This window comes from Microtus oregoni, unplaced genomic scaffold (genome assembly GCF_018167655.1).
Source record: "Microtus oregoni isolate MIOR12 unplaced genomic scaffold, Mior012 000010F_ref0000083, whole genome shotgun sequence".
Taxonomy (NCBI): domain Eukaryota; kingdom Metazoa; phylum Chordata; class Mammalia; order Rodentia; family Cricetidae; genus Microtus; species Microtus oregoni.
The window spans coordinates 43783029-43799148 of NW_024543069.1; the positions used below are offsets into that span (position 1 = coordinate 43783029).

A 16120-nucleotide genomic window follows, 5' to 3' on the forward strand; every position below is an offset into this window, starting at 1 on the left:
CAAACCAAAACACACAAATGCAAGGAAGAAAAGAATGTTTATATACTGGCATAAAACATATGAAGCCATTGTCCAAAACCCAAGTCCAGTTTGTTCTCTGAATCTTAAGATAAAATTTCATTTTCCTATGGCTGTTCTCATGGTGAAGGTACCAGCAAGGTAGGCTACCTGATTGTTTTTTTGTTTTTGTCTTATGAACAGGGTTTCTCTGTAAAGTCCTAGCTGTCCTGGTACTCCCTCTGTAGACCAGGCTGGCCTCAAATTCACAGAGATCCACCTGCCTCTGCCTCCTGAGTGCTGGGATTAAAGGTGTGCACCACTACCACCAGCCTGCCTTTTTTTTTTTTTAAACCTTTCCCCTCCCCTGATAATTCTTAATATGAGCTCTCTGGGGACAATAGGCCTGAGACCCTGGAGTCCCACCTAGTCATGTTCTCACTTTGGTACTTTCATAGTTCCTGTGTCAAACCCCCGAAGATGCTCCCACCAGCCTGAGTTCACTCAGAGGAGAGGCACTGAACATGGCTGGGATCCACTTTGTTGGGCCTGACGAACATTTTTTGCTCGTCTCATTCCTCTTGTCTAATGGGAAGGAAGCGTGTGCAGGAAAACCTTGTGGGGCTTGGGCTTCATTTCTCCCCGAGTGATGTTCTTTTGGGGGTCAAAGCTCAGCAAAACACCGTTCCAGAAATCCTCTGATTAAGATTCGCTTAGGGAAGGCTTGAGAAAAGAATGAATCCCAGAACAGCATCCCGCTATGACTCAGCTTTAACCGTGGACATTTTGTTAAGAAGCAGCTGATTTCGTAAGAAACTTTGTTTAAAAATATCTCTCCCGTTCTCCCCAGGAAAGTTACATTGTATAAGCTGAAGGAACAGCCGATATCTGGATGCCTCAGAAAGTCAGAGGAGGGTACTTATCGTAATTGTGTAAGGTCATAAATATTTTTTATAAGCCGATTCGGGGCTATGGGATGGATATACTCTTACATAAAAATTTTGCTTTTGAAAAATACGTTTTGTAATTAAATTACCTCCACTGCTTGAGGATGTCTTCTCTCTAGAACAGTAGCTCTCAGATTTGAGCATGAATTAGAATTATGGGGAGGGCTTGTTAGGTCCTAAACTGTTGGTTTTTGATGACACCGTGAGAAGTACTGATTTAGAAGATTATAAATTATTGAGAACATGACTGCACATTAAAAAGTCCTTGGCAGAGCTCTAAAATAATACTCTATGCTTGACCACCCAGATCAGCTGAAGCATAGCGTTATGGGGGGGGGGGGCTGTGTTTAGAATGTTCCAGAAGTAACCCGGAATATTCTGATCTGTAGCCAGAACCGGCAGTCTTTGTTCTGGATAAAATTTGATAATCTAACTGCCTTCAAAAGTCATGCTATGGAATCAGCAGGCAGATGATGCCCGGAAGAGTTAGCAATCCCCAACGTGGCTGGTGGGCTGTGCACCGGCTCTGGGTGCTTGTTGGGCATAGACGTCAGCCGGCCCACTTTGCAGTGTGACTTCCTGCAAGGTCAGTGAGAAGCAGCTTCTTGAGGGAGTTTGTGGGCTGCGCTATCAGCAAGGTTGCAAAAGGCTCCCAGGGAGTTTTCCGCTGCCGGATAACGAAAACGAGTGGGGTGGCCTGAGGTGGGGACGAACAGGGTGTGGTCTGCCCAGTGATAGGCAAACCGGCCAAGTTGGAGGACAATGAGCCCTTCAGGGCTTTAGAAGAAAAACAGGAGATAAGGATTTGTTACTTTCTCCACCATTTTCTCATTTGGGCCCCCAGCAGCCACAGCTCAAAGATGACAGAATGATCCATGTGCGAACTAACGAATAAAGCTCAATGCAGTTGGGGGAATTTTTAAATTTATAGGTCAAGGCTGGGGCAGGGATCGCCTTTGAACCTGGCACTGTTAGGTGCCATAAGAACCACGGTTGTGTTATAGAGTTGGTTATAAGTCTCAGTCTCTGTGCAAAGGGAAAACATGGGGTCTCTTGCTCAGAAATTATCAAGAATTCAAAATAGCTCCAGCAGACCGTTAGCCCTGGCCAGGGGCCCTGCACAGAGACAATATGCCTAGGAGCACAGGCCCACTGCCGGGTTTTAGCCCCACCAAACATTCAGATCAAATAACGTTTCTCATGGGGCTGGAGAGATGGCTCAGTGGTTAAGAGCACTGACTGTTCTTCCAGAGGTCCTGAGTTCAATTCCCAGCAACCACATGGTGGCTCACAACCATCTGTAAAGAGGTCACCAGAATATTGTATATAATAAAAAAAAAAAGAACGTTTCTCAGAGAGTGGTGGTGGGGAAGATAAGAGCCCAGAACTGAAGTGTGGGCACTGGGTCAGGAGTCCACTCTCCTGCTAACTTTGGTGCTATCTGACGTTTGGAGTTTTTATTTACTTCTGCATCACACCAAGAAGGACAGAGGTGGTGACAGACTGTATGTTTAGCATAGTGGCTGTGGTGGAGGTCTCTAAGAAGCTCAGGGTTTGTTTGGGGTGCTAGGGATCAACCCAAGATTCTTGTATTTTCTAGGCAAGCATTCTACCACCAAGCCGTGTCCTGGCCCGGATGAAGGACTCTGCAACCATCCTCCTAGAGTTCTGACCTTGGCTCTGCTAGATTTTGGTTATGTGTCTGTAAGCAGGAGCCACCATTTCTTCAACTATGCAGTGGAGAGTGCCATGAGGACTGAAAGGCGAGGCAATCGTGGTGATGCATAGACTGATAAAAACGGGGTAATTTAAGATAGAAGAGCTGGCGAGGAAGACGCCTAAGCTATTGGCTGAACAGTGTTGTATTAAAAAACAAAAACAAAAACAACCCCCCCCCCAAAACAACAACAAAAAAATAAAAGTGAGGCAAATCTCTCACAATAACTTGTAAATAGTGCTATATTTGTTGTTGGTAATTTTTTTCTATGAATCATAGGTTTGTATATAAGAATCAATGTTTTTTTTCTTTACTATGTTTTATTTTTTAAATTAAGAAAAAAAATCATCTATAGCTTTTTTCCAAGCAAAAGCATTTGTGAAATCACAGGATTCCCACATTGGGGTTTATTCATTTTTAAATGTGAAAGAGTAGGACCATAAAGCATTATAGAAAGCTCACATAAATAGTCCCTGAAGCTATCTGTGCCTTGACTCATGGGGTGGGCACCTGGCTGTGGCCCTGACCCTGCTCTGGATGCAGAAGCCCTTCTAGCTTTCCTGTCCAATGAACCTGTCTACATGTATTGCTATCTATGCCCCATTCACTTGTCAACCACATAACTAAAATCCTTTTCCCTCTTCCATCACTTCTGTCCGGAGCAGTCTCCCTTGGAAACGTGGTAAAGAGAGATGCGATCTTGTTAATAAATGGGGAAAATCTTGATGAGTCAGTGGGGTTCTCTCAAGAAAACCCACTAAAGCTTAACAAAGAAATAAGCTATAGAAAGGCCAGGAAAGAATGTTTCGGGAAGACACACTGTGGCTCGGAGAATGGGACTCTCTGGGAGAAACTTGCCCTTCCTTTTGGTTGCCGCTTTTCCCACCTCCTTTTCCTGAAGTCTTCCCGTCAGGCCCCACACATGCCCTATTTCCTCCAAGTGCTTTCTGGCCATTCTCACTTTTTTCTCTCTGGAAAAGTACTTCACAGTCGTTTAAGAAACATTCCTTGAGCTCGTCCCACAGGCTCTTTGTTCTAGGCGCACGTTGGACGCCCGCGTGCCCTGGCCTCAAGTAGCAAACAGGCTGCTAGTCAATGCGAGTGTCTCTCGTCAACCTGATGAACTGACCCTTGGTTGTTTGTCCTCTTGCTTTAGGCAGGAAATGCCAAGAGTATGACTCTCCTGCTCCGCAAAGCTCTGGAGGAGACCCCCTGGGCCACCACAGACTTAACTACAGTGACAAATGAACCTTAAAATTTGCTGAGGTGCCCCTCTCAAGTCATACTGACCCATGCCCAGCTGCCACATAACACTGGGAATAGTCAGATACGACCAACATGGAACCAAAGTGCAATTCAATTGACCACAAAGTCAGATTAGAATTCTTGTGAAAGGATGGGGCTTCTCCAAGTCAGTGGAGGTGAGTTTGAGAGCAGTGGGGGTTTATACCAGGAGAGGTGTAGGCAGAGGCTCTAGCAGAGTTAGCTCGCTCATCAAGGACGGATGAAGGTCAGCAAGGATGAAGGTGCAGTGGGCACCTCCCACTGACATTTCATAGGGTAACACGAGGGCCTCGGGGAAAAATCTTGAATATGTACAAAAGCCAGATGATCTGAGAGATGTGAAGTGGTGTCATGATAAAACTGTGTCTGAAAAACAATGTCCCAATCCACATGTGGTTCAGGCTCTGTTTCTTTAAAAAAAAATTAGACTGTGACTGACTAGTTTAATTTGGCCAAATTAAGAACAATGAATTCTTTTATAATTTATCATAATTTTTAGTGTCTAAGAGGATTCCAGCCAACCTCCCCTCACACCCCATCATATTTCCCTCTGGTACTTTTACTCCTTAAAAAAAAATGGGTATTCATTTTAACCAACCCTTTTCTGGTACTACTTATGCTCACACAAGAACTTTCAATAGTTAGGTATTGAATGAAGTCATGGATTGATAAGCATTATTCTTCTAGAACCAGTGACCAAGAGCGTATCAGGCAGAATAGGGGCAACTGGCTTTATTGACCAATGAAGAAAGCATGGGTCTATAGAACCAACCAGATTTCTCTCAGAATAGAGGTGTCCCATCCAGTTAGGATAATGTTGGGATAAGCCTGTTCAAGACCTTATAAAGGGGATGCCCAAGGCTCCGGAGGACATTGCTTACCCACAAAGCACCAGACCGCAAACCGGATCCATGTGATGGTGGAGAGCTTTAGCATGAGATAGATATTCACCAGCATGGCGAAGGCAGGCACAAAGGGCAGGCAGGGGGCCATGTACGGCAGCTTCTTGGGGTTTTCTGGCTGCTGCAGGATTACAAACACCAGCGCACTGATCAGCAGCACCATTAGAACAACCAGAAGGATGGCCCACCAGCTCCGGCCCGAGATGTAGTTGGAGCCAAAGATGATGAATGAGCAGAAGATGAACATGAGGATGAAGAGCAGGAGTACACAGATGGTCACCGTGTGCCCTGTTGCTGCTGTGGGCCGGTCCATTTTGCCTGGAAGGCCCAGCCGGATTCTCATCGTGTAGTATCGGGGTCCAATCAGCTTCTTCAGCTTGATGAGATAGATGTTTTCTGACTCATCGGCTTCTATGCCCGTGGTCATGTCCACAGTGCCGTAGTTGGGGTGGCTTACGTTGTAGGTGGACTTATCTGATTTCCCTATGAGCATCTCATTGTCCCCCAAAGATGGCAGGTTCTTGGCCCCACAGGTGTTGGTGGCAGTGCTGGAGAACTCCTCCCCTTCACTCACAGGGGAGCAGGTTTCCTTCTCACAGTCAGCCAGGATGCCTTCCTTCTTCTTGGTGTGCTCCTCAGACAGGAACTTGACAAAACCATCGATATCACTCTCGGGTTGGTATCGTAGGAGCAAGACACAGACAGAGACCAAGGTGTAGGCGAGGAGTGTGCCAATGGACATCATCTCTATCAGGTCCCTCAGACTGACCAGCAGTGAGAGGAGAGCGGCCAGGAACCCTGACACAATGCAAGCTACCACTGGCGTCTCTGTGTAGGAGCTCACGTGAGCCAGGAACCTGGGTGGAGGAGGCAAACAGAGGGTTAGGAGTCACACTGCCCATGGAGGAATCTCATTGCCCATGGTGACTGATTCCAACACACCAGTATTTTTGAGCTGCAATGCCAACAGCTTGGTGTGGTTGGCTCTTTCTGGCTCTGCCCTTCCGGTTAACTTATCTACTGCCCCGCTCCCAACATTTGGCTCTTGGGATATCATTAGAGAATTCACTTTAATTCCTTGATTTGAAGCCTTAAAAAACCCCAAACCCAGGAGTCCTATTCACTATGTGACAGGAAGGTTGATTGATTCTTGGGGCCCTGTCACAAATCCACACGGAAGCCCATGGAAGCTGGGGACCTGTCAATCTGTAGCATGACCACTGCTTGCTGGGAAGGAATATTCTCACCAGCCCTACTACCTCAGAGTTTTTGGAGGTGATGTCCAGTCAACTATACTTTAAAAGACACCCCAAGTTTTCAAACCTGAGACACAGTGCCCTGCAACAAGAGTTCAGGGATCGAGTTGGTAAAACAGTATGCCAGTTAAGATGCTCATAGACAGGCCCAAGAGTGGTTAGAATATGGTCCCTTCTGCTACAGGCCCTGGGAGCCTTAAAGAGGCTCCTCTGCCCCCTCTCTCCTGGCCCTGTCTCCTCTTATCCTCCATTATTTCTCCCCTACGGACCACATGGAACCGTTGAATGTGCCAGGCCCACAGCATCGCTCCTCTTAATTTTTTTGTTTTTGTTTTTTATGGCAAGGAAAGCTTATGGGTGTGTGAGGCCGTCAGCTGTCACACCATTACCCATCAGTCCCTCTCTCCATCTACCCAGCATCCCAATTCAGCTGCTCCAACCTGCTGTGAACTCAGGGAACGGGCAGAGGAAACAGATCTGGAAGTGAAAGCTGGTGGCAGCAATAAAGCCCCTGAGCGTGTTCTCTTGACACCTCTGAGATCTGCTTCACCTCCCACAGTGGGGCAAATCCCATTTTCTCAGTGAAAGACAGACCACTTCATGGCTACTGAAAATGCTGAAACTTTCAAAGCTTGCTACTCGGAAGAGTCTGAGGGTCAGACCTGGAGGGATGACTCGGCTGTGAAGACTCTGGCTGCTCTGGCATTGGACCTTGGCTCAGTTCTCAGCACCCACATGGCGGCTCACAGCCATCGCTAACTCCAGTTCCGGGGGATCTGACACCCCCTTCTGGCCTTTTGGAGCACTACACACTACTTGGTGCACAGAAACAAGCTGACCAAACACCCACACAATTAAACAATGGAAGTCTGAGTTTCAGGCCAGATAGTTCTGGTTTCAAGTTCTGGTCCACCACTCATCAGCTTCAAGGTTTGGATCAAGACTTTCCCATCTCTTTAATTGCTGGCATACTCATCTGCCAAACAGTGTCTGAGCGACAAGGGGACACAGTACACAGAGCTCCCAGCTGCTGTAACTGTCCCACAAATGACTGTTACTGTAACAATTGCCATGTTATCATTAGAGGATTTTATCTCCTCTCTGACTTTTGAATGTTTTCAGCTTCATGGGGCCCTGGGAAAGAAACCTGGTCTCACTAGGAGGCAGGCCAAAAGGCCTCTGGGTTAGGTCTCACTAGGAGGCAGGCCAAGAGGTCCCTGGGTTTGTTCTCACTAGGAGGCAGGCCAAAAGGCCTCTGGGTTCTTCCTTTTGAAAGTGATGTCACATTCTATGCAGTGATTTTTGACCCACTGCCCTGACAAGGAAATGTATGTCACAGGAGGGAGACACGCACACATCCCCTGGTTCTGGACTGAGGGACCAAGAGTCAACTACAGGCCATTTCAGAGTCTGAGCTCTTTAAACCCAGACTTTGAGAAGCTTAGGAAAGGTAGCCATGAAGCTGAGTGTCAGTGGGTGACAGCCTCCTGGATAGGAAGAGAAGAGAGGGAATCATTTCTGGGGGACCCCTTACCTGAAAAGCAGCCCATCACCAGCCATGGCATAAATGACTCTGGGCATGGGGAACAGGGAGCCCAGCAGGCTGACTGTCAGTCCTGCCACTGATCCAATAGCCACTACAAACTTTGCGGCATAGAAGCCATGGACCACAAACATCTCCATGAGAGGGGACTCCGTGTCGATGGCGTAATATGGTACCATTAGCGTTAAGATCATGCTCACCTGTCAAGACAAAAGAAGACAGACTGGAAGCAGGGGAGACGGACAGCATGGGTGGGTGACCCCGAGCTGGAGACAGAGACTTTTGTGGTAGCTTGGAGCCATTAACTGGCATATGACTTTTGTTTAGATCATTTGGTCTCCACGTTTTTTCCCCCACTTTTGATTTTGGTGGTTGGGACCAAATGATTTTTAAAATGTCTTTGTGGCCTTTTCCTATGTGAGGATAAACCCACAGCTGTTTCAAGCCTCACAGAAACAGATCTACCCCGAGACATCTCCTGATGGAAGGAGCTGTAGCCAGGGTCGCAAGTGCCCCACCCTAAAGGATGAAGCTCTCACTCCTTCTTCCTCTTCTATTTTATAATTGTGTGTTTTTCAATATTTGTGTGTGTGCAAGCATGTGTGTGTTTGAATGTGTGTTCATGTATATTTGTGCATGTGTGTGTCGGTGTGCATGTGTGTGACTCTGTGTGTGTGCCTGTATGTACATATGTGTGTATATGTGTGTTTGAATGTGTGTCTGTGTGTGTGCCTGTATGTACATATGCATGTGTGTGTGTCTGTCTCTGTGTGTGTGCCTGTATGTATATTTGCGTGTGTGTGTTTGAATGTGTGTTCACGTATTTTGTGCATGAGTGTGTCTGTGTGCCTGTGTGTGTGTGTCTGTCTGTGTGTGTGCCTGTATGTACATATGCGTGTGTGTGTGTGTGCGTGTGTTTGTAGGCTGAAGCACATCTTAGGGCAGCTCGATTCTCTTCTGTCACGTGGTTTATGGGGATTCATCTCAGGTTGTCTGCTTCGCAGCAAGCGCCTTTATCCACTGGGCTATGTCACCAGGACAAGGCTTTTACTTCTTTCGTTTCTTTAGGACACTCCTGGTTCTGATCTGTCCTCCTTCTCACTCCAAGCCTCAGAGGTCCAAACACTGAAAGTGTTTGAGGTTTCCACAGACAATGAGGACTCATATTTCATTTCTTCTCTCTGGTTTAGTGCTGAGGGTCATGCAGGCCAACAGAGAACTGTGCATTCAAGATGGATCCCATCATGCTTTGCGAAGCCACCGTGTCTCTACTTAACCAAGGTACACTTGTCTGGGGACTCCTGTAGGGGTCCTTTCTATGTTAAAGATCTGTCAAAAATTGATTTTTTAAGCACTGGCCCTAAAAAATGGAACCAGTAGTCACATGTGACTTCTGGCATGTAAAAACACCCCTGATACCAAGAAGGGAATTAAATGGGGAGGGAGGTCACATCAGACCACTTCCTTGCCTGATCGTTGGGAGTCAAGGCTCCCATGGAAGCTATGTGTCACCAGAGAAGGCAGCAGAATACGGTGCAGCAGGCCAGCCCCTTGGTGGAGCAGTGACTGTTTCCTGACCAGTAAAAGGCCAAGTGGCCCCCGAGGCAGGCTAAGGCCTGTGTAGTCTGAGAGACAGTGGCCCTCCAGGGGGTATCACTTGTCACAGCACTGTTGAGGATGCAGTAGAGAGGCTGGAGGAGTGTGCTCGAGTCTCACAGCAAACCTCAGAGCCTTCCAGCCACACGGACCAGTACGGGTTACACAAGAGGATTCTGTAATCTAGAAAGTGCTACTGAAGGAAAGAGCCACAATGGTGAACTTACTGTGTGTGCACGCTGCCAGGGTCTACTTCTACAGGAGGGGTGGGATGATGAAAACGTGGAAGGAGACAAACAGGGCAGAGGAGGACTCTTGCTCCTGCCCTGCTACGTCTCCCACAACATAGGATAATCAGGGTCTGGATAGAATATGACACCACTTGAGTGTGTGTTCACAGAGGGAGGCGATAATTGGCCCATTCACAAACTGTCTGGGTGGGCAACTGAATTTCTATCAATGGACAGTCTGGTTTTGCATCTTGCTTTATCATTTGGTCAATAATCCTTAAGTAATGGCTAAAGATGTTTTTTTTTTTTTTGAGTGATGAGAGTTGGCCAGTCTGATAGAGCGTACCCCATCCTGAGTTTTTCCTAATTTCCCTGACTTTGCTCATTGGACACGTATGTTTCATCAGATTAGCATATTGGAATCTGTGGGGGTGGCATCCACCCTGGACACTTCCTTTTTCCTGAATGTGGTGACCCAGATAGACTTTCAGAATCAGGGAGTGTCCGTGTCCCGGTGGCTGGTCAGGTGGTTCTAGGGGACAAGAAGATGTTGGATGAGGCTAACAATTTCTGTGAGAGAAATTCTGCCGTGGGGACTGAGAAGTGTGTGTGTGTGTGAGCTTATTCCTGCATCCTGAGGAGATTAGGCTGGAGGCTTCGCTCTGAGGGAAACCCCTAGGGTGAGCTTGAGTTGGTGTTGGGAGACCAAGCTGAACAGAATTGCACTTCTCTCCGGATTTCAGGGCGAGGGTGTCTCCCAAGGACAGCGTGTTCTCTCACTCCCTCTGTGGGAGCCTTGCTTCTCCACTGCCGGGAAGCTCCCAGAAGACAGAAGCACATTGAGGGCTGTGCACTGAAGCCACCCGTTACTGCCAGCCTATGACCTGAGTTGCTTGGCCGACAGCCCACTCCTTGCACACTGTCCCTAGGCATAGGAAAGGGTGGGGACGGAGACGTGAGAGGCACAGGCTGAGGTGAGGGCCGGTGGATTTTCTCTCCCGAGTTTCTTTTTCTCATTGATAGAGCAACAGGGGACCCAAGGGAACGGTGTGCATGCACCAACACGGAGTGAGGAGAAGTCCATGTCCTGAGAGAGGAGGCGTCGGTCCCACAGTCACATTTGTTGCTGTTGTGAGTGTGTATATGTATGTGTAAGTGTGAATGTGAGCATGCGTGTGCATGTGCCGATGTGTACAGGCGTGTGTGCGGAGGACAACCTTAAATACTCGTCAGGTGCTGTCCACCGTGTTTTTAGACAGGGTCTCCCATGGAGCTGGCTGTCAGTGAGCCCAGGCATCGGTCTGCTTCCCCAGTGCTGGGATTATGAGCACAAACAATCGTGCCTGACTTTGGGCTCCATGCGAGTTCTCAGGATTGATCTCCTGTCCATGCACTTACACCATGATACTGAACCTCTTAGCCCTAGAGCCAGCCATCTGTCACAATAAAGTGCAAAGGTCATGCACGGGTCCCGTCTGCACGTGGTACTTACAGTCACATACGCTGTCAGGCAGATGACCAGGGACGCGGTGATAGCGTACGGGATGGATGTGTTGGGGTTCTTGGCTTCTTCCCCAGTGGTGGCAATGATGTCAAAGCCAATGAAAGCATAGAAACACGTGGCTGCTCCTTGCAGCACCTGTAAAGACGAAGACATCTGTCAGGCTCAGATGAGGGCAGAACCATGGCTTAAACATGGTGCCCAGGACAGCCCGGTGCTCTGTAGACACTCCTGAATGGCACAGGGGAGCTGTGCCATTTAGGAGGAAGCAGCCAAGTTCTGCTCTACCGGACTCTGCTGTATGACTCTGGGCATTTCCTCATGTGATAAAAACGGATGAGAATTTTATGGCTAAAAAAGAAGTGGGTTAGTCAACGTAAAATTCTTTTTGAAAGAAAAAAATAGTATGTTTGTTATCTATTTTTTTTGTGTGGGGGGCATCGAACCTAGCGTCTCATGCGTGCTAGTGAAGGTTCTCCACCCCTGAGCTACCCTCTCAGGCCTCCTCCCTGAGCTACCTTCTCAGGCCTCCTCCTCGGTGCTGCCTGCATATTTTGCACTTTACGTTTTATTTTCACCTGTCAGCACTCAACCACAATGTAAGAGACTTTTGGAAATGCGGAAAGGTGTTTTTTTTTTTTTCCAACCAGGGATGCAGTGGATGTGAGCTGCTGGCCATTTGTGGGTGAGATGCATGAACTTCTGAACAAAGTATTATTCTGCCCCAATAGGTCACCTCTGTGGTGGTGTCTAGATTGGGGGCCATGAGGCTTGGATTTCTAGTGCCTTTAAAGGAAAGATGAGGAGATGAGATTGTTTGACTCTCTGCTTCTTTGGGTATGAGGCAGGCAGTTGGACAAAGTGCCCGGGGGAATCCCATTCAACCAGAAACTTTGCTCGTGTCTGTCGGCAGGATTTTAGGTGACTCCATGGGTGGTCAAGCCTTCAGTTAAGATGTCACTGATACCCTGCAATTGAGGATCACATGGCTTTCTTTTAAGTGGGTTTTCCTAGCCTTGGTAGTCTCACTATCTACTGAAAATGAAAACATGCCTCTTTAAATAGTTGGGGTGCCCTTGCAGAAGATGGATGGTGTGTTTCGGATGAAGACACAGCTTCAAGCTCAGAGAGGGGTGCAGGAGGATAGAGCGTGTGTAGAGTGGACCATCTGTCCCCCTCCACACGTGTGGTTTGTAAAGGAAGTGGCAAATGGATTCTAGCCCAAAGTGTTAACTTCTGCACAGACTTCCTCATAAGCACAAATCAAAATCCTAGATGCCGGAAGCAGGACAACGCATCGCAGATGTGAATAGCTTCTCAAGCAGTCTGGAGTCGTGTTGGCCATGGGGAAAGCAAGGCAGTTTCCTTTGGAGGCTCTCAGCTGTCATGGTCAGGTTCCAGTCTTCCAGCCTAGCAGTTCTGATTCTGGGAAATTTGTGAATTTTTTCTGGAAAGGAATCCCATTTATATTGTCACTAGTCTGTCTATCCTGAACTCACTCTGTAGACCAGGCTAGCCTTGAACTCAGAGATCCACCTGTCTCTGCCTCTCGAGTGCTGGGATTAGAGGCTTGTACTACACACCCGGCTTTGGATGACAATTATTGATTAGACACTAGAAAATTAAGTATGATCTTGCTGGGAAGAGAGACATGCGCTTGTGAAGATGATGAAGATGCATAGGCTCATGTTGCATTAGAAAGCTATGACAGTTGAAGAAAGACCAGATCCATCGAAGACTGGGTGTTTGAGAGTCCTTCTGCACTTGAATTCAACACCGATGATGTGGGGTGCTGGGGGAATGAAACAGATGAAGGGAATTTAGGCATGAATGAGGTGGGCGAAGTCCAGGCAGTACCAAAGCTTCAGCTAGGAAAGCTGAAGCAACCCTTGCCATCTATAAGTGTAGGAGCCCAGCACAGAACGGTAGTCCTGGGATCCAGTAAGAGCCAGAGCTGGGGAGCTGGGCTGGCCAGCAGAGCACACAGCCAGTGTGGAGCCAGGACCAGGCAGGGGTGAGGCGGTAACACCAAGACCTTGCTCTCTTTCCGTCTGCTGATTGTCTGGCAATCTCTCCCATTGGCTAAACCCTACATGCTGAGCAAGGAGGGAGTCTGGAGCACTGGACAGATGGGAAAAGTGGAGGTAGGCCAGGGTGGAGGAGGAAATATGGGGTGAATCTAACACACCAGGTCAAATAGACTCAGCCTAATAAGACAGGCAAAATAAAACAAAATTAGCAGAAAGACCAACTTTTTAGTTGAGTTGGTTTTTTATTTTGTTTTGAGACAAAGTCTCCCTATGAGATCCTGGTTGCTCTCGAAGACATGACCTGCTTACCAGTGACTCTGGCCTGCTGGGATTACCAGTGTACACCATCTGATAAGATTATTTCTTCTCTCTGTTTCTCTCTCTCTCTCTCTCTCTCTCTCTCTCTCTCTCTCCACTTTCTTTCTCTTGTAAACAAGTGTGAGTACAAAGAACCTCAAAAAGAAAACAAAACTGAGAAGGATTGATCATAAAAGCTGATTCCTACCTCTCTCTCCCCAGATCTCATCTGGCCAGTGACATTTATGATTGTGATACCAGTAACACATAAGAAACATGCGTGTGGTGAGCCTGTGTGGGTGCTTGCTCAGATAATTCAGATCGGGCTCACCCTGACAACAGTTCTGCAGAGAAGAAGCTCTTGTCGCTTAATTGTCAACAGCACTGTCGTGAGGGGCTTGCTACTCAGTGTGCAGGGTCCCTAAAAGCTGAGCCTCCCCGGCTTGGACAGTGTGTGTGAGGCTTTGAGAGGAGGTGGGCTTCCTGCATTGTCTTGAGAAGTCTCAGACATCAGAAAATAACGAGTCCCCTTTATCTAATTTACTACCAGGGCGACAGGACAAGATGACAATGGTAATAGCATTTTTAGCTACCCCATGCCCTGGCTCTGTTAGCAGTCCGTCCTCAGTGACAGTGGAATGTGTTAATAGGCTCCAACAGACGGATCCAGACAAGGAGACTACAGAAAGTAATAGTTTTCCTTTGGAGGTTTTTGGAATTCTTTGCAAATTCTGACTATGGACTATTTTTCCTGGGGGCTATTTGTGCTGGTAAAATATCTTATTTGGTTAAAGGCAAACCATAAGATAGCATCAAGAACAAATAACATAAAGGGCACACACATCCAACTCCGTCCAGGGGCTGAGGAACTGCAGATGGGGGCAGGGGTTCAACTGAGGGCCGGAGTCACTTGATATAGGGGAAAATGTTTGTTGTTCTTAAGCTCTTCAAGACCAAAGAAGCACTTGACCCAGAACCTTTAAGTGAGTAAACCATTCTTTGAGCTGTTTTCTTTGGAGGAGGTGGCTGGAAGAGGTTTGTGAGGCCCCCGTTGCCAGAGGACTGGTTGTTCGTTAACCCTTTCATGGCACTTGCAAGCTGTGCTTAAACCAATGTGATGGTGTCCTTATGAAACCCTACCTCGTTTCCTCTTCCCCTTCTACATAAAGCACAGCACATGCCAAGTTACTGGAACTCTGCACTAGTCCCCCTAGTTTTACAGTGGGGTTCAGGGGTTCCCAAAGCAGCATAGACATTCATGCTACATGAGAAAACATTTTTTTCTGACATTTGTTAGATAAGAGTGAGGACCATTCACCACCGTGGCAGATGATCGAGTCATGAGAAGGTGTCAGGCTTTGGCGATATGCGATTTAAGTTCACAGTGGCCTGGCTGGACAAGAACAATGAACTGATACCACAGTTGCGAAAGAGCAAGGCCAGGTTGTTCACGGGGGAGTACGTGCATGGTGCAGCAATCCCAGGCCAGGAGGGGAGCAGGAAAGTGAACAACAGCGGCTCCCACGCTGTCCCTCATGCTCAGAAAATGCTTTTTAAGTCACAGCACAGGCTTGAACACTTGCTTCCTTCAGAGATAATAGATGCACATTAAAAATCCAAATTTCCAGTCAGGCTTTCCTGGTGACCAATGACAAGTCTGCTGGAGTTGCTGGGTGGCCAGAGGGTTAGACAAAGCTGGGAGGCCTCAAGCGGTAGAAACCAGGTGACAGTGGAGTAAATATGGACTTGGTTCACCCACGGATTGTTACTAGCACTGTCTCTGGATAAAACGTGCCCCGTTTTGGTCTGAAAGGGGAGAGAGTTGTGATGCTCCCTGGGCTCCCAGGAAGAAGAAACGAAGCGTGTATTTGAAAGAGCTTGTCACAAAGAGATGCTAAGTGTGAGGGGGTCCTTGTTCCTTTTCTTCTTCACCTCTAAGTCTAGTCCTTTTTTCCTTCTATAAAAGCAAGGGAGAACCCAGGGTGCATAAACCAGGGCCCCCAAAGCCAGTCTGATAATTCCTTCTTGAAGCAGTGGTCTCTTGATTGGGGAAGGACGTAGAATCCCCAAAGTGGGAAGAAGATGCCCTGAAGATGATGAAGACCCCAGAACAGAGCACCAGAGAGAAGAAAGGTTAAAAGATTCATCCGCTTCCTTCACAGCTGGGAAAGAGTGTCTCTGCAGAGGCCCCTGGCTCCTCCTATCCCTCACAGGGGCTGAGTTACTGTGTGGGTATGCACATTCAGTCTGAGAGAAGATACGAACTTGTCATTGCTTATTGTCTCTTTCAGCTCAGGGGCTGGAGAGATGGCTCTGCAGTTAAGAGAAGCAATTGCTTTTCCATGTGACAGGGATTTGATTTCCAGCACCCACATGGTGGCTAACAATCATCTGTAACTCCAGTTCCAGAGGATTTGCTCCCTCTTCTGGACTCTGCAGGTACTGTATGAACGTGGTGCACAGACACACATGCAGTCAAAATACCCATGAATGTAAAAAAAAAAAAGGAAAAATTCTAATGTTCTAAATCTTCACAAAGGTTTAAAGAAAATATGTAAGATTAGTTACCTCATTGTTATTGTGATTTATGAGCATGTGTGTTTGCATCTGTGAAGGTGTACATATGCACACGTGTGTCTGCATGTATAGGCGAGCATGTATGTGTGTTTGCATCTGTGAAGGTGTACATATGCACACGTGTGCCTGTGTGTGCAGGTAAACATGTATGTGTGTTTGTATTCATGAAGGCGTACACATGCACACATGTGTCTGCATGTATAGGTGAGCATGTATGTGTGTTTGCATCTGTGAAGGTGTACA

The 16120-nt window shown here is 47.4% G+C and overlaps 1 protein-coding gene across 1 annotated transcript in view; it reads right to left on the minus strand.

Annotated features, from left to right (window-relative positions):
- Nucleotides 1-16120, minus strand: part of Slc7a14 (solute carrier family 7 member 14) — a 110865-nt gene that overhangs the window by 17602 nt on the left and 77143 nt on the right. The window contains exons 5-7 of the mRNA XM_041659057.1: nt 10965-11111; nt 7638-7846; nt 4827-5704 (exon numbers count right to left, since the gene is read on the minus strand). Of these exons, the coding sequence (XP_041514991.1) occupies nt 4827-5704; nt 7638-7846; nt 10965-11111 (1234 nt within the window). The remainder of the gene's footprint in view (nt 1-4826; nt 5705-7637; nt 7847-10964; nt 11112-16120) is intronic.